The sequence below is a fragment of the Cyprinodon tularosa genome, unplaced genomic scaffold (assembly GCF_016077235.1).
Source record: "Cyprinodon tularosa strain WSP-4 unplaced genomic scaffold, ASM1607723v1 ctg831, whole genome shotgun sequence".
NCBI lineage: Eukaryota > Metazoa > Chordata > Actinopteri > Cyprinodontiformes > Cyprinodontidae > Cyprinodon > Cyprinodon tularosa.
In genome coordinates, this window is record NW_024039598.1 from 222241 (window position 1) to 246303 (window position 24063).

Genomic DNA, 24063 nt, shown 5'->3' on the forward strand with positions numbered 1-24063 from the left:
AAGATGGCGCACCGTGCAGGGGGGTGGAGGCACGTGACCAACGGGGAGCGAAAAGTAGTTTTCATCTGTCCGAACGGTCAGTTAACTGAGTTCACTATACAGTCCACTATATCATCCCACTCTGTATAGTGAGTGAGGGATTTAGGGGTTAGGGTAAACGTTGGGAGACAGTCATTGGGTCATCCATGACATGTTAGTGTGAAGATTCTTCATTGCAGCCCACATATTGAACTGTGTGTAGTTGGTTGTCAGCCATAATATTTGCCTGGAGAGTTTACCAGTGTTCTGTGGGTAACCATTGGCACTCATTTTCTCCTGCAGATGCAGACGCTGCATCTGATGTAATCAGTTCCATTGTTGCTAAGCTACAGACACAACAACCAGATGCATTTTTGATATAAGCTGTTGATTATGACCACGCCTGAGTATCTGCTACACTGCCAACAATTTGTCAGCTGCTGTAGCAACGATAACAAAACTATGGACTTGTTTTATGTAAATGCCAAGGATTCCTAGATATCTAAAGTAAGAGCTCCTTTCAGGAAATCAGATCATAATCTTGTTTTTCTCTGCTCAGAGCATAAACCCATTATAAGAGACAACCTGCATTAAAGTAACTATAAGTAGATGGTCAGAGCAAGCTGTGGCCTGCAAGGCTGTTTTGAGGTTACATATTTGGATGCAATGCGTCAGCTACACGAAGAATCAATGCAATCCAATCAATGACATAATTGCAATTACTGAGTGTGTGACTCGCTACATAAATAGATAACACCATCCTTACCACACAAATGAAATGCTTCCCAAATAATAAACCATAAATCACAAGTGATGTGCAGGAACTGCTTAAAAGGAAAAGAAAAGATTTTAAGAAGCGTGACAGGTAATTATTAGGAAGCAACTTAAGGTCAAGATAAGAGAAAGGAAGGAGGCATAAAGTAAGATTCCTACAGTAGTGTCTTACAGTATGTCCTGAAGGCCTGTGGAGAGCAGCTCTGTGGGATCCTGCAGCACCCCTTCAACCAAAGTTTGAAGTCAACTGAATCACAGCAAGGCCATATAAGTGGGATATAAAGTGTACAAAAAGATCTCTTCCATAAAGGTTAAGACACCCAGAGCCTGTGGATACCCTACAAGGGGCATTTAAGCCTCAAACAACATAGCCTAGGGGATCGTCTGGGCACTAAAACCCCTCAACCATTTTATTTCTATTCTTTATATGGACTTTAACTGGGTTTCCTAACATTATGATTTAAGATTGCTATCCAGCTCTCCTTTCTTTTTCTTATCATTATTTTCATAATCCCCTTATTTTAATTATTTTGATTCTCCTTCCCGATTAATGCTCATTAAGCATTTTATTACCTTTATGTCAGTGTAATTTATTATTCATAATGTTTTTTGTTTTTTTCCCGTGGATAGCACTTTAAATATTCTTTCTATGGAAATGTGCTTCGTGAACTTGCCTAGGCTAGCTTTTTCTAGTACTAGAACTTGTTCCCCTCTCATATTTCCTTAAGAGTAAGTTACTGCATGTATTAAATATACTTATATTTTTCTCTCCAACTTTTTCCAGGATCACCTTTATGAAACAGCACCATTGCAACAACTGTGTTTGAATTGCCTTACTAAATGCAGGGGCAAGACAAATTTATATTAACAGTTAGAACATGTTGATAAGATCACTTATCATAGAAAATTAGCAATTATTAATTTTAGTTATTTTAGTAACACAATATTTTTGTATAATATGGGCATTATATTTTAAAGTGTATTACAAAGTCATCATGAACTAAAACTTGGTAATTTGCAATCATGTCTCTGGATAGTGAGCCTTCAATTAGAGGTGTGAGCGTATGTTTTCTCTGTCGACAGTCCCTAAGCTACCCTTTCCTATTAACACTAATGCACTGTTGACACACAGTAAGTCTCTGTGCTACCATTTATCTTTTCCTCCGGGGCATTAGAAGCACAAAAGTTGTCAAGCCAAACAAAGTTATCACCACAAGGAGGTGAAAGTGGACCCACAGAAGATAATAATGAACAAGAAAACAAGACATCTATAACCATCCATCCAGGGACTTGTGTGATGAAACAACACTCTGTTTATTTTGCAAGAAGTAAATGTTATGAGAAGCCAGATAAAATACATTTTTTAATTGCTCTTACATGCTTACATATTGGCTCACAAAAACCCAAACACTATCTCAGTATATAACACAAACTTTTAAAAACATAAACTCTCTCACATATACCATCAAGCTATTTTACATGTGTCTTAATACTCTGATAAACTCCATTAAACTATCTCATAAATACCATCAGTCTCTCTTACATATACTCTCAAACATATAACAAAGTTTCTTCCAAAAATTCAGCAGGAAATTATTCTAAAACAATGCGTTATTAAATTACAATAAAATTAAATTCATTACAAATTAACCTCTTAACTGCCAGTGTTGAGAATCTTAATAAAGTAACTAGTTATAGTTACTAATTACTTCTCCAAAACGTGATGATTACTTACTAACTGCACAATAAAAAAAAAAGTTACCAATCAAAGTACATATGCTTTGAGAGATTTGATATTGCAAACTGTTATTGTATCTTTTAAAGGGAAGTTTAATTTTCAAATAACAGAGATTTTATATTAATAAGTTAATTAAATATCTAATAAAAAGGATTAACATTTGAAAATATTGTACACTCATTTGAATAGGTTTGAGGTGCTGTTGGACAAGTTGTTTCAATATATTTATGTAGATATAGATATTGTGTTTCTGTTTGTAATTAAATTAAATTAAATTTTGGCTATGAAATAGTTGTGAAGCTGAAAAATAATGCTTTCATCCAATTCAACAAAATAGAAATGTATTTAGTTTAGATTTGTTTCACTTTTGTTTTGGTAAATGAAAGAGATTAAAAATACATATAAGAGAGATTGATAAGATTTGTTAGAGTTTGATTGTATATGTAAGAGTTTTCTGGTAAGTATGGCAGAGTTTTTTAGTATGCATTAGACATTGATATCATAGCAGTGTTTGTGAGGTCTGGTTCTCTCTATACCAGTGAATTGCTGTTAGCTCATGTGAAAGTTTATGTAATCATGTAAGAACATTCCTTCATTTCGTTTAATGGAGCCTCTTATAGATGTTGGTGGTGACAATCAATTATTCAGTGGGAATCTCTCTGTGAAATATCCAGTAACAATCAAGACGATCTCTCTAACAAAAACAAGTTCTCTTTTTAATTAACATTTTTAAGGTAGTGGCTAAAACAAAGCCACTTATAATTATCCTTGCTAGTAACAATGCCTGCAGCCATCTTTAAAGAAATGTCAAACAGCGGGCTGTGGCTTCCTTGCTAGACAACATTCTGTAAATTCCAAACACAAACAACACTGGGTTTTACTGTAGATCAAAGTCTTTATTATTTCCAGTCATTTCTTTTATCGAGCTGCTACATGTGATTGTGGCAATATGAAATACTCCTTACAATATATGTAATATCAAATTATTGAATTATTAATTAATATTAAAGTTGCCAGTCTTTTATCAATGTTTAGTCATCAGTTGAGTTTATGTGATTGTATGGATGTTTGGATCCATCAGGAGCCCCTCCCACACTCACCCACATATCTAGGATAACAACAGTACAAAGTAATGGTCATAAAAAAAAGCTAAAATAGGAAAAAAACAAGCTTGCTTGATGATACCCCAATTTAAAATACACAGCAGATTTGGCATACGTTATTTAAACAAAATAGTCATAACAGTTAACTACTAGATAAAGTAAATGTTGTCATTAGAATAATGTGGGAAAGTACTATAGAAGCACCAAAGATTAAACACAGTGAAGCAAGATCTTTGTATTTCCTTATCTTTTGGTAATAGCTAGAAATGTTTTGTTTCAGGGAAAACATTTAATTATAAATTACATATTTTCAGATTTTTCATTCCCTTGTTTAAATTAGTTTGCCTATCGCTACTTTTACTGTTTTTTTCTGTTTTTACAGCCTCATTCATGCTTGTTTAGATTATACTGTCTGGTTTAGATTTGATCTTTTTTCACAGCTTTTACACAAACCTGTTAAACCTGTGAGGTATGTGGTGTTGCATCTGATGTTTAAAGTTTATGCTCCTGTACTGTAAGTCTAAACACACTGATTTCTTCAGCTTCAGGAAAAAGATTAGAGATCTTGAACCACTTATATAGATTTTTAAAAAGTCCATAAATGGTCTAATTTTCCTTCTGGTGAAAAACCTACAAGGCGGACATTATTCTGTAAGTGTATTACTAATGAATGTATTGACTGTGGAATCTTTTACATGTTAAAAAACAATAGAGATAAGCTGAACCTTTGCTTTTATCTCACTAACTGGCTGTCAGAAAGGTGCTTTAACAATGCACCAAAAATTGTAGTCTATGTCCATTATGACATAGATGAGGAGAGAGGACAAATTTTACACAACATTCCCACGGATATTGTGTCTCCTTTAAAAATGTGCCACTGTATATATATATATATATATATATATATATATATATATATATATATATATATATATATATATATATATTTAGGTCATTGCTTTTTTTTTTTTTGCTATTCATGGGATTTTGTTTGTGGGAATTTGTTGGTTTGTTTTGGATTTTATACAAGAAGTATTCAAAAGAACAAATTGATTCTTGACATGTTTGTATGAGCGATTTCAGCAAATGTGTGTGAGTCGAGGTGATCGCACTTATATGTAGCCTTATGTCACAGTACTGGGGCAGTAATTATGCAGATTAACATTTCTGGGGAACATATTCACATGCGCACAGTTGGACTGCATCACGTTTACTGGGACCATTTATGATTTTCTACTAAATATACTGTAAGAACCTTTGTTAAATCTAATGTGGCCCATTCATATGAGCCAACGGTGGGAGAAAAAGTAAGAGAAATGTATGACAAGAATATGAAAATGTTGTTGCATGAGGCCCAATATTTGATGAGGTGCAGTGTACTCCTTAAGGCCTGGGGTCCTTAAGGACTTTCCTTGGGCTGTTTTGCATGTTGGACATTTGCCATCCCTCCCTCTGTTTTCACTTGTCATGCTAAGCACCTAGAATCTCATAGCATCTGCAGTTTTCATCTGATCCTGCACGTAAAAATTTCTTTAAAAAAAACTCATAAATAATCAAAGTTTCAATCTAACACCTGTTCCCCTTGTTTCAAGAGGTCTGACTGAACTGTTGCTAAGACTTCTTGCTAAGCTCCTACAAGTAAAATAATCTTTATTCTCTGTATAATAAACTTTTGTTTAATATGACTAATTAGCTTACATTGTTTTGGACTTTATACAAACGTTATCTTTTTAGTCTTTTTTCTACAACTTCAGATAATAAGTTTTCTATTTAACTGTAGAATTTTGACTTTAAGTTTTTCTGTGATTTAATATCAAATATATTGAAACTTAATTTAACTTTAAAACAATTAATTTAATTATATGATATTTGTTCTAATCTGATTCTCCAAAAATACCAAACAGCTGCAACAACACTTAGCTTTTTTTTCTGATAACCATAAAAAAATCTGGCTTTTACATAAAATTCCTGAGGCCTCACTATACTGATGTCTGATCCCTTCTGTGCAGGGCATACTTAAAGGAATAGTACACCCAAAACATGATTAGCCTTCATTTTCTACTCACTCCATGCTGAACAACACCCTGGAGTACTTTTTTGATATCTCAAATGCATCTGGAGATCTGGGAGGCTTCTTGCTGTCTGCTGACATTCAAATAATGGAGGTCTATGGTGACCGAGACAGAAAGGTCCATAAAAGTCCACAAAAAACGTTTCAATATTCCTCCATACTGCTCGTCCAATGTATTTCAAGTGTCCTGAGTGGGTAGCATCCAGAATTTACTCGAAACGAAGTCATTTAGAATGTTTTTAGAGCATAAACAGTAGTGTATAGGATTTCCTGAAAGCGCGCACATGCGCGCTCACGACGCTACGGAAGCCGGCAGACCAAACCAGATGAAAGTGCGCATTCAGCTCGGCAAAGAACTCATGCTCTTCCTCAACACTGAAGTCCTCAGACATTTTTCTTTCGTTGTTTCTTTCTTTGCACAGGTAAACAGCACATTTCTTCTTCTATGCTTGCATTATTGGCAGAGCAGACGCTGAATGCGCACTTTCATCTGGTTTGGTCTGCCGGCTTCCGTAGACTCGTGAACGCGCTTTCAGGAAATCCTATACACTACTGTTTATGCTCTAAAAACATTCTAAATGACTTCGTTTCGAGTAAATTCTGGATGCTACCCACTCAGGACACTTGGAATACATTGGACGAGCAGTATGGAGGAATATTGACACGTTTTTTGTGGACTTTTATGGACCTTTCTGTCTCGGTCACCATAGACCTCCATTATTTGAATGTCACCAGACAGCAAGAAGCCTCCCAGATCTCCAGATGCATTTGAGATATCAAAAAAGTACTCCAGAGTGTTGTTCAGCATGGAGTGAGTAGAAAATGAAGGCTAATCATGTTTTGGGTGTACTATTCCTTTAAAACTCAAGATGAGTGAAAGTCTCAGGTTAAGTTGACACAGACCAAAAAAACACTGTTAAAGAAAATAAACGTCCTCCAGCCATGCAGTGGTACTCTAAAAAGAAGTAATAGACATTTGTTTTCACAAGACAATCGCCACAGGTTAGTGACTAGACACTTCAGTAAGCATTTGTCATAACTCAACTTGTTGAACAAGCCTGACAACTTTTCCAGGAAGAGCAATCAAAGGCTTTAACTTGGCTCCGTAAAGGACAGCTGTGTGACTCTGGAGAAAAGCAGTAAAATGAAAGTTCCTTCTTGACGAGAGCAGTTTGGAAGCCAGAAGTCGAGAAGAGGTGAGCTGATCACAAAATGTTTTTTTTTTTATCTTTTCTTTCAATAATCTTTTTTGCGTTTTGGTTAAACTGCTTTGTTTCAAGTTTAGTCAACGCTGTGATTTACGACTTGACACTATGTACACTTTCTATCTATCTCCTTTCGTTCTGTATACAGAGAGGTGAACTCGAATGAGGTGAACAATACTCACACTATCATCCTCTTTCCTTTTGTTCTCCATTTACACATCTCTATGCTCATTAACAGAATTTTATTAAACCACTTGTTGATTAATATCTCCTTCAAAATAGGGTAAATGATGTCACAATGTAATGATCTGATTAGCTTAAAAACGTACTGTTTTAAATTGTGGTGGTGATAAAATGTGGTTTTATTAAGTTTAAGATTTTAAGACTTTTACTCTCTTTATACCTTCTCTTTATTTTGTGAAAAAGAGATAATGCCCCTGATCTGTTATGATAGACTGTTCAATGTTGCTTTATAAAAAGTCTTTATTTTACTTTACGGTGTTTTGAGTTAGTCATACTTAAGGTAAACTGATGTTACATTGTTGCTGCTGAGAAGAAAAAAACAAAACAAAGATTTAGTCCTTTAGTTGGTGTTTTACCCCTGATTGGAGCTCTAATATTTAACATTCTGCAATTGAATGAAGTGAAAAACCAGCCAGGAGTAATTTCATTTTCTCTTAAGAAAATCTCAGTGACTGCCATGTTTGAGACTGTGTTTAGTCCTGCAGTTGCAGTGCACATTCATGCATTTCCTTCTATTTGTAATATGCTACGTCATTAACAAAAAAACAAAACATTATAGCCTAATACAAACTCACTCTTACCAATAAATTAACTAAATGTATTTCAGTTCAGATTCATTTTTTATGCTCATAGTTTCATTCCTCTCTAAAGCCAATTATATTTTTTGTTCAAAATACAAACAATTTGGTCTGCAAAAGGGTGTCCTTTAGAATAGAATAGAATAGAATAGACTTTGTTGCGATTAAACTAAAAGGGACCACAGAACTAACGGTGCGCCTACTCAGCCACCATGCTACGTAGACAGAAAAACAGATATTAACAGACAACTTTTATTTCTATATTACTTGCTTTGTTTTCCCCAAAGTTTATAATTCATTATTTGGTCTTGAAATTTACCTGTCCAGCAAAACTATCAATTCTAAGGCATCCACGTATAAGAAATATAAAAACATTAAGAATATGTTTAAAATTTCCCTTTTCGTTCATATTTCAATCCGTTTTCTCATGAGTGGGTGTGAGTTTAGGGCGATGTGTGCTCCTGCGACAGGGGAGGTAATTCTTGGCACAGCAGATGAAACCCAAAGGAGAGAATCGAAGCAGGGGCGGATTTGGGAAAGTTGGGGCGCTAGGCAAAGACAGACATGGGGCCCTCTGAATTGAGAACACAATTCATAATACAGACCCATATAGAGATACAGAAATTTTAATAAAATAGTCAAACATTATTTACTACATTGTGACTGCCCTTAATTATGTTTTATATTTTTATATTATGTCTAGGGGAAAAATAACAATTCAAGATACCTTTAATCACATTTTGAAGAGTCAAAATGCATTTGAGATATCTCAAATTACATCGTCTGATTTGTCATTTAAAGTGTCACACATCTGGAATTATAATCAAGATATTTCAGTTACTTTGAACTAGTCAAAACTATATATTTTTAATATCCCAATTATGAAATATCCCCCTAGTGCTGTCACTGAGCTGTCCTAACAGTTGTCTGCAGAATTTGCATGGCTGCTATGGTGTTGGCTCCTCTTGACAAAGTTGTTTCAAAATGCCACAATATACAGTAGAATGAACTCATCAGTATGGGATGTGCAGAGAACAAGAACTTTTTTAACTCTAAGTCCCATTTCAATTGTATTATAAGTTTTATTTTTCATATATTTAAACACTTTTTTTTGTAAAAATTTAAAATTTTTCTTCAATAGCTTCACTTCTCTGCTCCTATCATCCTTCACCAGTGTTGCCAACTCCCCAGCAAGAAAGGCCGCTATCCTATATGGCGCTAGATAATGCCTGTCGTCCAATCAATGGTAAATAGCTTCAGTTCGTTAGAATAGTTTTAACTTATTCATTGCCAGCATGTAGTCTAGTTTACTTTAAATTAGCCAATAGAAGCAATACTGATTTTCTGATAAACAGTCTATTTTGTAAAATAAATACTCTAAGTGAATATTTGAAAGGTGATTAAAATTATTACATTTTATACAGGCTTACTTTATATTCAGGCTAATTCTAATGTTTTTAAATTTGTTAGCAGTTTTTTTCAGACTTTGACAATTATTTCTGCCGGTTCAATTAAATTAATTGAATTTGAATTAAAAAAATACTTGACTTGAAAGGATTCAGATATTCATTTGCAATGTTTTATGAGGTTTTACTCCAAATCTTAATAGATTCGTTGCCAAAAGATTCTCCAAAGTAAAATCAAAGAAATGTCTTACCATGACTGTGAAGCTGATTACAGCGGGAAATTAGTCCCTAAGTAGAGGCAGTGACAGACATGCCAGTCGAGGGACTGACTTCAGTTCTACTTTAAGGTGCCTTGCTCAAGGTCAATGACCAGCATACCTGACATCAGAGATGGGAATCAAGTAGATTTTTCTGATATTTTTACTTTACTTTACTACTTATTTTTATGGCGACTTTTTATTTCTACTCCTTACATTTTCACACAGATATCTGTACTTTCTACTCCTTACATTTTAAAAAATTGGCTCGTTACTTTAGTTTTGAATCATTTCAATGGAGTTACCGTTATTATTTTTCACGTCATCAATACCAAATTCAATCTAATTGGATGGGAATCTACGTTGCATTTGACGCACCACTACAAGATGAATCGACAGATTCGGCGGTATTCATTCGCTGCAAATCATTGCAGCTTGGTGGCGGTGGCGTTAGCATAGTAGTATGGACGACGAGATGATTGAAAATGAACACAAGGGAGATCTAGTCCTATTGGCAGACATCCATTTAAAATGTAGGCAACAGCATGAAAAAAGTGGTTTCTACTTTTACTTTATACTTTAAGTAAATTTACAAGCCTGTACTTTGTTACTTTTACTTGAATAAAGAAGTTTAATCAGTACTTCCACTTTTACCAGAGTATTTTTTTAACACAAGTATCTGTACTTTTACTCAAGTACGGAAAGTGAGTACTTTTGCCATCTCTGATGACATGTAACAGCCATACAATGAATAGTGCTTTATGTTGATAGAATATATTAATTATTGCTTGAGGGAAAACTATGCTGAGCGCGAATGTGGAGGACCAATAATGAGGCCCACATACTGATGGTGTTTGGACAGAGAATATTTGATCTAGATGCAAGTGGAGAGTGGGGAACTGCTCCCCAAGGAGAATTCTCATGTAGGCCTTCTTGTTCTATAGGAGACTCAGCGCTCTGCATAGTGTGAGGGCAATGGTATTTTCTGTGGTCTGCTCTGTAAGTAAACTGGTGTGAGTCAAGGGAGATACCCCCGGGTGTGTTGAGAAACCAATCACTCCTAACAATTCATGACTAAAGATTCAGAGGCCTATTTCACAAAAACTGAACTCAAGCATTTCGGGATAAAAGATAAATCCAGGCTTGACCTAGCGTGAGGAGTACCTTCTGGCTTCATCCATTCCACAAGGACCAAGTCAGGCTCCACCAGTGCTGCTATGTCCTGCCAGGTGTGAGTAATCAAACTAAATGCAGGTCTAAAGTTTTCTTTGAAAGATCACCTGGTTGATCACAGATTCACTAATAGAACAAACAATAGTGGACCGACTAAATGTCTAAACAGTGACTTTAGGGATTGGCATTATCCTCAAATGTAACTGCTGCAAATATAGATGGTTGAACCAAGACTGCAGTGTATAATAGCCTCTTTGGACTATTCCTCCTCCCTCACCTAATAACCCCCTGAGCCAGAGTCAAGACTTGGACTGTGTAAAGTGCCAAAAAATTATCCATTTCTCCTATTTCTTTGAGGACCAGCCACAGCATTGTTCTGAACCTGCAGGGGCTTATCTGCACTAAGTTCTTGAGGTTCAGTGTTCCAAATGATTCTTATAGTGGATAAATGTATGTATCATTTTACATACCATTTCATGTATATTACACAAATAATATTCATAATATGTTTCCTGTATAAATGGTTTAGGAGAGCCAATATGATCATTTTCATTGATCAAGCTGCTGATTTACTAGCAGTTTGCAACTACTTAAGGTGTTGCCATGACTGCTGCACTGAAATATATTTCTGCAGTTCTTGTAAGCTATCATTGACTGTTCTTTCCTGCGTTGCTACTGTAGCTCTGATGCTGTAGTTTTCTGATTATTTTCTGTTACTGTTACCTTATAGCCCAAAAGAGAGTTTGTAAAAACTGAATTAAAATGCTTGTAATCAGTTTTCTTCATATTTGATTTAGAAGTAAAATATTAACTCAAAAAAGGAAGAAAGGAACTAATCTTTTTTTCATATCATTTTACAGAATAGATTTTGATAAAAAAACAAAAAAAAAAACTGTTGTTCCTTATTTTTCCTCCAAGGCTGCTAAGCACAGGTCCTTAGCAGCCTTGGAGGGATGCCGTCTGGTCCTGAGGCTTTCCTCTGTTTCAGCCTTATCAGTTTGCCTCCCACCTGCATTAAGGTGACCATGAGGGGGGAGGAAGGCAGGCTCTGAGTAGAGGGGGGGTGGAGTTGGAGGTCTTCTCTGTGGTAAGGACTGAAGGTGAGGATGTGTTGGGGGTTGGTCAGAATGGCTGTGGAGGGGAGGGGAGGTCTCTGTTGGGCTGGGGGATGGAGATTTGAAAAACCATCTTCACTTCTGTTTGATTCATATTTCAAGAACATATTTGTTCAATTTTACAACAGAGCTAAGCTTTGGTGTGGCTTGAGCCTAGAATAAGATATATCATATGAATATAAAAACCAAGTTTAGCTATGGTTTCTGTGGATAACATGCAGGCCTTGTTCAGCCATGTCTAAAAATCATAGCTGAGGAAGGTTATAAAGATATTTTGAGCAAAAGGAAACTGGTACCCTGTCAAAATTCTCTTTATGAGTAATCAGATCCAGTCTCAGAATATGAACAAATCTGCCTTCTTTAATGATGATATAATTAGTTTACCTTATCTGAAATGGAAAACTATTTATTTTATAAACTTACGAAAATAACATTTGCAAACCATTTTTTTTACATTTTGTGTATATTTCAAAACAAAAAAGCAATAGTCAACTAGCAGCTTCTCACTAAAAGAAAAAAAAAACAAAAAACAAATGACCTAACCATCCCCAGACCATTTTTCACAAATCCTCATATAGGCTGCTAGGTTTATTCTTTATACATCATGTGCATTGTTACTTTATTATCCAGATTAGAGAGAGTAGAAGGCCTTCCTTCACATTGTGGATGTCAGTGTGTGTACGGAGGTCATCTAATCAGGACAGCCTTCTTGTCTTTAAAAATATACAGGATATGGGCACATCTTGGAGCCTGACTGATAAAGGAGAGCTATGTGTAATCCTTGGTCATGGATGGCGTGTCAGTTTCTGATACGGACAGCTAAGCATCCGCCTGGTGCAACACATAGACTCATAAGCTATAAGAAACAGGAGATGACCTTGTTCGGGGCTAAATCTTTGCCGGACGCTTTTTTGAGCCCAGAGCTGTGCAAGCTCCAAGCATTTTTCTCTGTCCCGTAACAACCTGATCTGAAATAAACTCTGTTACCTTTTTACTCCTGTTTTTATAGTCCTTTTAACATGGTTTTACCCAGTTTGACTTAAGAGTAGTAAACAACTTGCTCCCAGGAAAAGAACTGGAAGGGAAGTCCCGAGGTGCAACTGCCTTCAAGGGGACATAACTTCCTCATTTAACAGGCCTTACATAAAAAAGTTATAGACCACATATTATATCATGCATAGCTACTTGCAAGAGAAAAGGAAAAGGTCTAAAAAAGATAGCTTGATTTATTAAAGGTATAGTGGAGGATTTTCTAGAATTTTTGAAAAGGCCTGCCCTCTCACCTTTAAAAAAAAAGATTTGCAGTTTTTCTACCATCAGACTCACTACTGGTAATGAAAGTGGGGACGAGCAAGTAGGAAAGTTTTATGTAAACATATCACTACAATGATGGACAATTAGGAGGACCACTTATTTTGATGATCCACCCGGAAAAACAATATCCTCCACTATACCTTTAACCTAAAATCTAACACTAGTATTCCCTCACAGCTAACCACTTCACAACAAAATCAGTTTCAATTACCCTTGTCTGTGCTCCAAAAAAAGGGAAAGATATGTTGTTCACATAATTTTATTGCTAAACAGCTGATGAGCAGCTAATTGAAAATGATAGTGGTTGTGTTGCTAAGGAAGTTGTGATTTTACTAAATGTAAACAGTCTTCAACAAAAAATTATAACCGAAATAAGTCACTTACTGCCTAAGCGGAAGGGACAAGACTGACAAGGTCAATAAAGTAGACCACTTAAAGAGTGTGTTTTTCTTACCAAATGCATTTAATGAAAATGCCATGCATTGTTTTTTCCATCATAGTTAAATATATGAGATTCTAGGTGTAACCCTTACCTTGAAGGAGGATTGTTGTAGTGCATGCCCGGAAAAAAGGACTGAGTCATACTTGAACCTGTTTGATTGTAAGTCTATTGATAGTTAAACTGGTACGGTGACTTCTCAAGAATTCAAATAATCTTAGACTACTTTCTGTTAGAGTATATTTTGCTCTTCATGTTTTTGCTTCAATAACATCAGAATACTGAAAAATGGTAATTTTATAGACTGAATTGGGTTAAATAGCAATGTCTGATGCAACACACCCATTAAGAGAAGATTGGAGACCTTAAAACTGTGCAATTTATATAAAGTAGCACTGTATTTGAGGGGTTAATAAGTAAGATGTATTATAAGACATACGAGAAAAGGCAAGTTGGCAAAGAATAAACTGAAGAAAGATCAAAACTATATATTGTTGAGAAAAGCAATGTTCATTTTATTGTGAATTTATAAGTTGTAATTATGAAGAAACCATTTAAGAATTGTCAGTTTTTTTTTCAATTCTGCCTGTTTTCACTGTAAAATCTCTGCCCGCATCTACAAAATGGCATGGCTAATTTATATATTGTCTACTGGGGGGGGGGGGGGGGCTCTTGAATAACTGCCAGGTGCATGCAAATATTGTATTCATATTTGGGGGTTTAGCCAAACCCCATTTTCTTTGATTCTTTTGTTAACCTGTTAACTTGCCCCACCAAAATCACCAAATATGATCATATGACATCACATATGTCCTCACAGGACATAACAACAAACAGGTTAAGCCCCCCCCAACACTTGAAGCACTATGCGGGATGCAGTCTTTGGTACCTATTTTCCCAAGACAAGGCAAAGAACACATAAACATGTTGGAACAGAGCCATACTTGTTCATTCTTTCATATAAAGGCATAAGTAGTCAAGCGTGTTTAATTGGTTGTCAGGCATTTAATCGCATTCAGGGGAAGGATTTACTTTGCTTTTCTTTCATTATCATCCTGTGACGTACTCTAGCTTTTATACAATCAAATGACTTTATATCTAGACAGCCTAGTTTATCTTTAAATCTCTACCTCATTCAATAGATTAATCCCACATGAAACAAGTAAAACAAAAATGTGGAATTTGTTATCCAGATTCCACCCAGATCTTGATGGCAGATTTTAAAACATGTATGTTAATTTAATCACCAACAAAGCCGAATTTTCGGGATAAGAGACTCTTGACTAATGTTTACATACATAATTATACTGTAAGCCAACATTCACTAATCTATTATTGATGTTTCAGGGTTAGGTTAGAGTAGAATTATCAGCCAAACAATCATAAAGTGCTAACTATTACTTCTCTGAGGGGTTAGCAGGTTGGCATAGAGATAAGCAATGATTTTATATCCCTCAAGCAGGTCAAAGATGAGCACTAGATTCCATTGCATACCTGACTTAATGTATCATAGTGTTGGATTGTCCATTCCTGCAGAACATGTATTCTTCCATTATTTACAAATCAGTGGTCAGCCTCTTCTGTTATGTCCAAATGTATACAAGAAACTATGTATGAGAAATATATTTAATCGACTTTTTAATCTCCTATTCATTTCTGAGAAGATCCCATTTAGTGCTTTTTTTCCCCACCTCACTCGCAATGTCCCAAGATTTAAAACAATGTCTTTCATTTGACTGGGTCACATTAAAAAAAGTAAAAAAGCAGTAGAAAGCAAAGGCCAACCTCATGAAAAGCCTGCACAGCATACTCTTAAATCAAAACAGAAGCTTGATTTTAATATATCAAAAATATGATGTAATGTTTGATGGTGTTTCATTTATTTATTTATTTATTTATTTATTTATTTATTTATTTATTTAACCTTTATTTAACCAGGAAAGTCCCATATAGTTAAAGTAACTCTTCTTCCAGGGAGTCCTGGCCAAGAAGGCGGCTTAAAAAGTTACATTAACATAAAACCACAGGAGACAAGACAACCACAGCTACATATCATCTAGGCAAAATTAAAAACAACACAACAAGATTGGGCATACACATACAACCAAAAAGCAAACAGCAAATAAGGCATCCAATCAAAAACAGTTGCATCTGTCAGTTAATGATGATTTTAACAGGTCTTTAAAAGAATTTATGGATGGAAGTACTTCAAGATTTAAAGTGGCTTGAAGTTCATTCCATACTTTAGGTGCAAATGATGAAAATGCTGTTTTTCCTACTTCAGTTCTTGTAAATGGAGTATGTAAAAGTATTTTTTCTGATGACCTAGTCCTGTAAGTACTATCTTGAATGGAAAGTAAATTAAAAATGTATAAAGGTAGTTTACCCATAAGGGCTTTAGCAATAAAAGTCAGTACATGAATTTTTCTCCTCATGTAAAGAGAAGACCACTGTACAGTTTCATAGAGAGTGCAGTGGTGAGTCCTAGCTGATGCACCTGTGATAAAACGTAAGGCAGAGTGGTACAGTACATCCAGTTTTTTAAGTAAGAATAAACTGGAGTGAATATACAGTGTATCCCCATAGTCAAGCACTGACAGGAATGTGCTCTGAACTAGCCTTTTCCTCGCAAGATAGGGAAAGCACTTCCTCATTCTAAAGAAAAAACCCAACTTTGGTCTAAGTTTCTTACAGAGGCTCTCAATATGAACACCAAAGGACATCTTATCATCCAACCAGATGCCTAAATACTTGTAAGATGATACTCCTTCTATTTTAGTTCCATCTTGTGTTGAAACACTAATGTTAGGTGAGGATCGTGAATGTGTGAATGTCATTGTTTTAGTTTTTTTAGCATTCAGTACCAACTTTAATTCAATAAGAAATGTTTGTAAATGATTAAAAGCAGACTGCAATTGTGCAAATGCAGCATTCACTGATGAAGCTGTGGTGTACAAAATAGTGTCATCTGCATAAAGATGCACTTTTGCTGTCTTCAGGTCCTTACCCAAGTCATTTATATAAAGAGAAAATAAAATTGGACCCAAAACTGACCCTTGTGGGACCCCCATTGTAACTTCTAATGATGTTGAGGTATAGTTATCAATTACAATACACTGCGTTCTATCATTAAGGTAATTTGAAAACCACCGTAGTACAGTATCACTAAAGCCTATTCTTTGTAATCGCTTCAAAAGAAGATCATGGTCCACTGTATCAAACGCTTTAGAAAGATCAATGAATATTGCAGCACAAGACTTCTTATTATCTAAAGCATTCAAAATGTCATTTGTGACTGTGGTAACAGCTGTGACTGTACTATGACCTTGTCGAAAGCCAGACTGCAATGGGTTTAAAATTGAGTTCTCAGTTAAAAAAAGTTTGAGTCTCTCGTTTATAAGAGATTCAAACAGTTTGGCCAGCACAGACAATCTAGAGATTGGGCGATAATTGTCCAATAAGGAAGGGTCTCCACTTTTCAAAAGTGGGAGGACAAAAGCAGACTTCCAAGATGTAGGTATGGTACCACTACATAAACTAAGATTAAAAATTGAGGCAATAGGCTCAGCAATCAAGTTAGCAGCAGTTCTAAGAAAATACGAAAATATTTATCTCAAAAGAGAAATGTGACTTTGAGAATGTTTATGCTGCAGCAGAAGTAAGCAAAACAAAAACAATACAGATCATATCATGAGCCGAAGATGAAAGAAAATCAACTATGCTTGGTCTCAGGGTCTTCTCTAAGTCAGTGAACTGCAGCATAAGACTCAAGGATTCACGGTTGTGTAAAGTTTTAACCGAGTTGAACAACTACATTCCATTCATAGATATCTGGGTGTTTTTTTGGTATTTTTTCAGATCTCATAGGGGCGAAACTGTAGGCGTTGCTTATCTACTCACCTCTAGTCATGACATAGTACTGATTGCAATCCAGGCCCATGATTTCCCTCAAAGATGAAATACAATGGCACCAGAGAGACACCTGTTTATCTGAAAAGGATGTAGTCTTACCCTAAAAGGTTTAAAGAAGAAAACAAAATAAGAAACCAAAGAAAATTATAAAAGACATAACAATAACATTTATAGTTCACCGTTTCTTTCAGCCAAACAAAGACATACCCAAAACATACTATGCTTTTTTGCATTGCTTTCATACATTACTCAGAGTCACTACTGCCCGAACCAGGTTTGCACCTTTCTAAAGCTATTTAATTAGATATTTTTGAAATTCTCAACTGACAGCTAGGCTTGATAGATAGAAAGATAGAACCATCTACCTCTGACGGGCAGTATTTATATGCTGTTGTCAAGGATCTTCCAAAGATAATATTACACACTTACAGAAAGTACATAGAATGGCATCAGACTGGTCCAGTAATTTCCACGTCTTTGTTCCAGTAAAACAGTACAATTATTGACTTTGAAAAATCTAAAGAATACCTGCTGTTCTTGATTTTTTATTTTTACTTTGGTCTTCTTTGTTCACTTTTTGCTGCTTTCTTCTTTGTTTTGTGTTTCTCTTGTCTCATGTAGGTATGGAACTAGACTTCTAGGAGTAACTGTATATCTTCTGTATTGTCTCTTTTTGCTGTTTTATTTTCTCTCTTTTCATGCACTATTTCCTATCTATATTTCTTTCCCTCTCCCCTTAGTTCTTATCCTCTCTTTCTTTCTCAGCTCCCTTTCTGTCTCTGTGTCCATTGTAGAGGATTTTACTCACCAAATCATTTTTTTAAGTTAAATATACAAATATCAACCTTATGGCAACCTTATGGCAACTACTATAATGGTCTGCTTGTGAAAGCAAAGTTCGTTTTTGTCATGATGGGTAATCTAGGCAAGCCCAAGATGCAGAAGGAAAAAGGAGGCAGGGAAAAAGTTCAAATGTTTATTATAGGATGAAAACACAAGGTTAATGCACTGGGACTGGAGACTGTTGGTTAGCAGAGTCCATGAGAAGCTAAGCCTCTAGCTTCAGGCTTAGCATGGCAGACCAAGATCTGAGCTTCTAGTTTACTGCAGAGAACAACAGGGAATATCCACATAGGATTCTTCAGGCTGAGCATCCAGCTCATTGCAGAGAACCAGGAATATCCACATAGGATTCTTCAGGCTGATTCCACATAGGAACCTTCAGGTAAACTCCACATAGAAGTCTTCAGGTTAAATCCACATAGGAATCTTCAGGTTGGCTCACCAGGGTAGATTAGCATGTTAAGCTCACCTAGAGCTTCAGGCCAGAGACAGGTTACCAGTGAGGCAGCTCTCCCAGAGCTTCTGGCCAGAGACAGGTTACCAGGGAGGCAGCTCTTCCAGAGCTTCTGGCCAGAGACAGGTTTCCAGCGAGGCAGCTCTCCCAGAGCTTCTGGCCAGAGACAGGTTACCAGTGAGGCAGCTCTTCCAGAGCTTCTGGCCAGAGACAGGTTACCAGTGAGGCAGCCCTTCCAGAGCTTCACGAGGAGACAGTAGGTTAAGCTCATCCAGAGCTTCACGAAGAGACAGGATTCCTGTGAGGCAGAAACAGGGAAGAGTTAGAATCTGATCTCACACTAGAGATAACCAAGATTCTTCCAATAACAGAGGCTCAGGTTTCTAACCAACTAAGATCAACACTGCGGCATAGAAGCAAGGTCTGGCAGGAGTTTATAAAGGGGAGGTCTCCTGATGAGTAGATGGAAATCAGGTGTGCTGGAAGGTTCTAGCTCTAGAAGACCCACGGCGCACTCTGCTGGAGACAGAGGGTAATCTCCAGATCCCAACAGTAACTCCAGCCCTAAGGAGAAAATACAAAAAGCAAAAGAGGATCCTCGGCGCCCTCTGGTGGGCAAGCCTGAGGATCCCAACAGTTTTATAAACTCTGGGATATCTTTTCACAGAGCTATATTGGTAAAACAGGACACAAAAAAGTATTTTGGGACATACTTGGTTCTTGACTTTCGGGGAGATTTTTTATCATACACTTAAAGCTACAGTGTGTAATAATTACAGGGATATACAGTCAGAAATGTAATATATTATACATAACTATGTTATTTATCATCATCTACGAGCTCAGCCTCTTAACCTTAATATTTGCGTTGCCTTAGAATTCGTTATTTATAATTACATAGGAGCGGGTCTCGCAGCCATGGAGGCAGACATCTTTGCGCTACGGCAGCGCAGAGCCTACAAACTAGCGATTGCGAGATCGCCCATTACGCTCGAAAGTAACTACGGCAAGTTGAGAGAGATGAACTGAGACGGTACTGAAATCTATACCCTACACAGACTAATGAAATACTATCTGTAAAATTATCTATGTAAACAAACCTCATCACTTGAGAAGGTAGGTGATGCGGACGTTGTGGAAGACATTTTGTCCCGTAACGCTCGCCGTACTGTTGGGGGGGAGAAGCGGTGGGGGGGAGATGTTCATGTTGCTGCGGTCTGCAGTCTGACCGCTAGATGTCGCTGAAAATTACACACTGTAGCTTTAAAGGTGTCAAGGATATTTATTTTTATCTCTCTGCAGTCAGGATGGCCATTCCAAAGGCATTGCGGTTTGCTGTTTTGCTTCTGGTCATATGCTTCACTCTCGACCAACAAAGAATCAGGCAGTCTATGTCAACCTTCTTTGAGGTGAGCCTAACATTTTAACACACACATTTTACAATTATACAATATAATAGTTTAAAACACCTGATAGTTTCTGTTAATGATTGAGGTTTTTAAAAAATCTGGTGCGCTGAATTATTTACAGGAACTAAAGGATACTACATCATCCATGTTTCATGTAAGAGAGAAAAGAGAAAGTGAGTCACTGCAAACATTAAATGTCTATTTAATATCACTGTTGGGATTACAACAGGTATTCCAACAAGGATTACAACAGGTATTCGTTGCACTCTTTAATCATATCTATTTCCTTTCTAGCTCTCACAAATTTCACAGAGTATGACTTTGAAGTTGTCATAACTTACTCTGACCTTGAGAGTATCCAAATGTTTCTGAGCAATATGAGCTTTCCCATACCGATCAACAACACTGTGGAAATCACCAGCATTGAAACCACAACAGGTATATTACAACTCTTTTATTCCCCTTAAACCTTTGATTGGGAAAGATGCTATACATTTTTTTTTCCTACAGTGTGTTCACCAGGGATGAATGGGTACCAGTGCACATGTGAGGAGAGCTTTGCCTGGTCTTTTAACAATTGCATTACCTACGGAGTCTGTGATGCCATACTTGGTAACACATGTGGCTGCATTAATTCCCTACCTGCTGACGGTCAGTACTGTCAGTTAAACCGCAGCCAAACAGGTGAGTCTGAACGTTTTTTAGTCATATTTATTCTTAGAAATGTGTTATTACTTTTACCAAGATGCTGTCTTTTTATACCGTGTGACAATTACTATAAGGCATGAAATTCACATTAATCTGTTTTTGCACCATGTTTTTTCTCCCACACTGTTAACCTTTCATCTCTGCTGCACTTTGTGGAATGGAAATGTTCTGAAAGCTGTAAAAAACAAAATTTAGTTTTGTATACACTTTGTGTATACAAAATGACAATAAAAGTTGTCTAAGTCTAAATACAAATGATATCATATACCTTACTCTACGATACCAGTCTGAACATATTTAGTTACTTAGACACTTAGGTCTAGGAGATTAGATAAAGACAGCTACCAAATGCAGGTATGTTGCCGGCAAGCTCTAGATACAGATAAACATTCCCCACCATAAACTAGATGTAAGCAACAGATGAAGGAAAAGGAACAAAGAAAGAGGTGACTGATGGCATCTAGTGGTTAAACTAAATATTACAAATCATTTAATGAATGTAGTTCAGGGATGAATATTGTTTCATAAATAAGGTTAATAGTGGCCTGCCCCAACAAAGTATGTTGTAAAAATATCAAATATGAGGAAATGTTTTAGCATTAAATGAAAAACCTTGAATCCCTCTTTAAGTGCACAGGGAAACCTTCCCAGTGATTTAATATATGCGGTAGAGAGTTTTTCTGTTTGTTTGCTCACTTAAAGTGTATTACCCTTTACTTGATTTGAGGTGAACCAAATTCACCTAAATAACCTTTGGCCTCAGACCAACTACACACCAAGCAGCAGGCCACTCAAAATTTCCTAAGGAAACACCTAATATTTCCCTAATCCCGCTTTCTCTTTTGATAAAATGCTTTGTTGTTGTTGGGGCCTGCTATGGCTAAGCAAGAAGCATAAAATGCCACTGTGGCATTCTATGCTCTATGTAGTGCATATAGAAACCATTTTATTCTACACCTCTCAACTGGACTCTTTATATCTTCTTATATAAGATTGCTGCGCCCTAAAATGTAAGATACAACCCAAAAATACAGTAATCAAAATGCCTGGCCTTGACTTGAGATTTGCAATTACTTTGATTTTCATATTCCACTGCTAGGGGTGACGTAAGTTGCCAAAATCATTCCCAAAAATACCATAGGAATGAATGAGGAAACATACAGTTTACCTTTATGAAAAAGAGAAAACCATTATATAACTGAGACTCTACATACACAACTAATGATTGATTGAAGGGAAGGGATGACTATCGTTCACAATAAAAATCCATTTAAATTTTTTGGATCGGACTCAGATTTTCAGAAGTGTTTTTATCCTGAAAACTGTTGCCTGAATGTGACAGAATTAATTTAGCAGGACATCTGCAGCAGTGAGTAATCATTGTAATGGAACCCTGCCTCTGCTGAGATTGCTTAATGTTAATTAACACGGCAGTATTTTAAATTTGCCAAGAGATTTTTTCAAACACAAGAAACATTACAATAAAAAAATTATGATGGAAACATTGTGGTCATATAATGTGTTATATGCCAATCATATCACACCACATACAGGCCAATTTTGACTCAGAACATTTAGCTGTCAGATGGGAAACCTTGCCGAACCCCTTGAGGAATATATATTAATGTATCTGATTTCAAGTTTGTACTGTTTATAGCAACATTCAGATATTGGTAGAAAATAAAAATCTGTATTATTTGATAGATATTGCATAGGTATAAATTAGCAAAAGGAGGTGGGATAGCTTAAAAAGCAATACAAAAATATTTAAGGTTATTTGAAATATTTTATCATTTATTAACTCTACATCTTAATGAGCAAATTCATCAAAGTATGCCTGAATAATGGCTACTTTCTTAAGCTAGCAACAAGGTGACCTACACCTACAGAGAACAGCAAACATCAGACCACTTAAGACTTCCCAGCAGTAAAAGCTGATGCAATCCTACTAATTTTGTGTTACAGTTCCACAGTGATAAAAAAATGTGAAATCATCTTCTATAGAAGCAAATTATATGACACACTGATTTTTTTATGTGTATATGTTGAACCTCATGTCCTGAGTCTTATCTTATTATCTGTTTATTAGCATTACCCTTTTTTTCTAAAATTAGTTTATTTTTCATTCATTGCATAGATCCAGTGGAAAGCTATGTGAACATTGTTGTGGAAATCCCAGCCTCTAGTTTTCCATCATATGCACTCAGCTATGTACGAAGCACTGTGCAATCCATCTCCCTCCCAATAACCCTCTCACAGTCTCTTGAAGTGAAAGAGGTTTACTTAACAACACGTAAGAGTATTTTCTAATTGATTTACACTGGTGAATCAGATTTGATGTCTTAAAAATATGTGTGTTTCCTTTTCTTGAAAAAAGTCTGCAATCCATATTCTGCTGATGGTCACCAATGTCAATGTGAGACTGGCTTTAGTTGGCCATGTGACATGTGTAACAGCAGAAATTCATGCAGCAGTCAATCCTGTACCTGTATATATGGGCTTCCATCTAATGATGAGTTCTGCCAGGCAAACACAAGTAAGCATACTGTTTTTATAAGCCTTTCAAAAATGTGTTTATTTTTTATTTTTTTTAACTTCTTTTATATAGTTTTGTTTTTCTTTGTACTCCGCAGATGATACTACATGCGAGCCAACACCTACAACTTCCACAGGTACTTAAAACACGGAGACATGAATCGTAGATTACATTAGGGCAGAGTTACTGTTTGATTTAAGGGGAAGTTGCATCAGTCTAAATCCTCACATGCTTAATCCAGCTTGAAGGGAAGTAAAGCTATTGAAAGGATTAACATTTTTAATTCCATACCTGTACTAAAGCTAAAATATTGTAACAGTAATGGATTCAGAGCAATCAGAATTTACTAAGAAGGCCTGCCACTTTTTTTCCTGCTTGGTCATAGATTTTCCAGCTTCTAGTCATTTTCTCTCAAGCAAACCAGAAGATGGTGCTAGCCCTGATGCCTTCAGTATATCTCTTTATAGAACTGAAGAGACTGCAATAAAGCACCAGGTCCTTGAGTCTTGAAGGCCTGTGCAGAGCAGTTCTGTAGGACTCTACAGTACCTCTTTAACCTCAGTCTGACCCAGGAGACAGTTCCAGTGATATTTAGGACTTCATGTCTTGTTCTGGCACCAAAGAAATATAGACCTATAGACTTGTTGCCCTGATATCCCACAGTACAGGGTCCTAGAGAGAGAATTGTTGATCCACCTGGGCAAGCAAACTAGCGTCAACGATCCCCTGCAGTTTTGCTTTTAGCAATAGGGTAAGAGTTGACTTCC

The 24063-nt window shown here is 36.3% G+C and overlaps 1 protein-coding gene across 1 annotated transcript; it reads left to right on the forward strand.

Annotated features, from left to right (window-relative positions):
- The first annotated feature begins 6767 nt into the window (after nucleotides 1-6767).
- LOC119774801 (adhesion G protein-coupled receptor F5-like) lies at nucleotides 6768-23440 on the forward strand. Its single transcript, XM_038272481.1, has 8 exons — nucleotides 6768-6900; nucleotides 19946-20052; nucleotides 20174-20225; nucleotides 20347-20490; nucleotides 20563-20736; nucleotides 22898-23053; nucleotides 23138-23296; nucleotides 23394-23440. Exons 2-8 carry the CDS (start codon nucleotides 19951-19953, stop codon nucleotides 23438-23440), a joined length of 834 nt encoding a protein of 277 aa, XP_038128409.1. The 5' UTR covers nucleotides 6768-6900; nucleotides 19946-19950.
- Nucleotides 23441-24063: the final 623 nt, after the last annotated feature.

What these genes read in the sequence shown, in the direction of transcription:
- LOC119774801 (XM_038272481.1), top strand. Translation starts at nt 19,951, where the DNA reads ATGGCCATTCCAAAGGCATTGCGGTTTGCTGTTTTGCTTCTGGTCATA. An exon ending in CTATGTCAACCTTCTTTGAG is followed by an intron (nt 20,053 to 20,173) that starts GTGAGCCTAACA and finishes AATTATTTACAG; the next exon opens with GAACTAAAGGATACTACATC. An exon ending in AGAGGTTTACTTAACAACAC is followed by an intron (nt 23,054 to 23,137) that starts GTAAGAGTATTT and finishes TCTTGAAAAAAG; the next exon opens with TCTGCAATCCATATTCTGCT.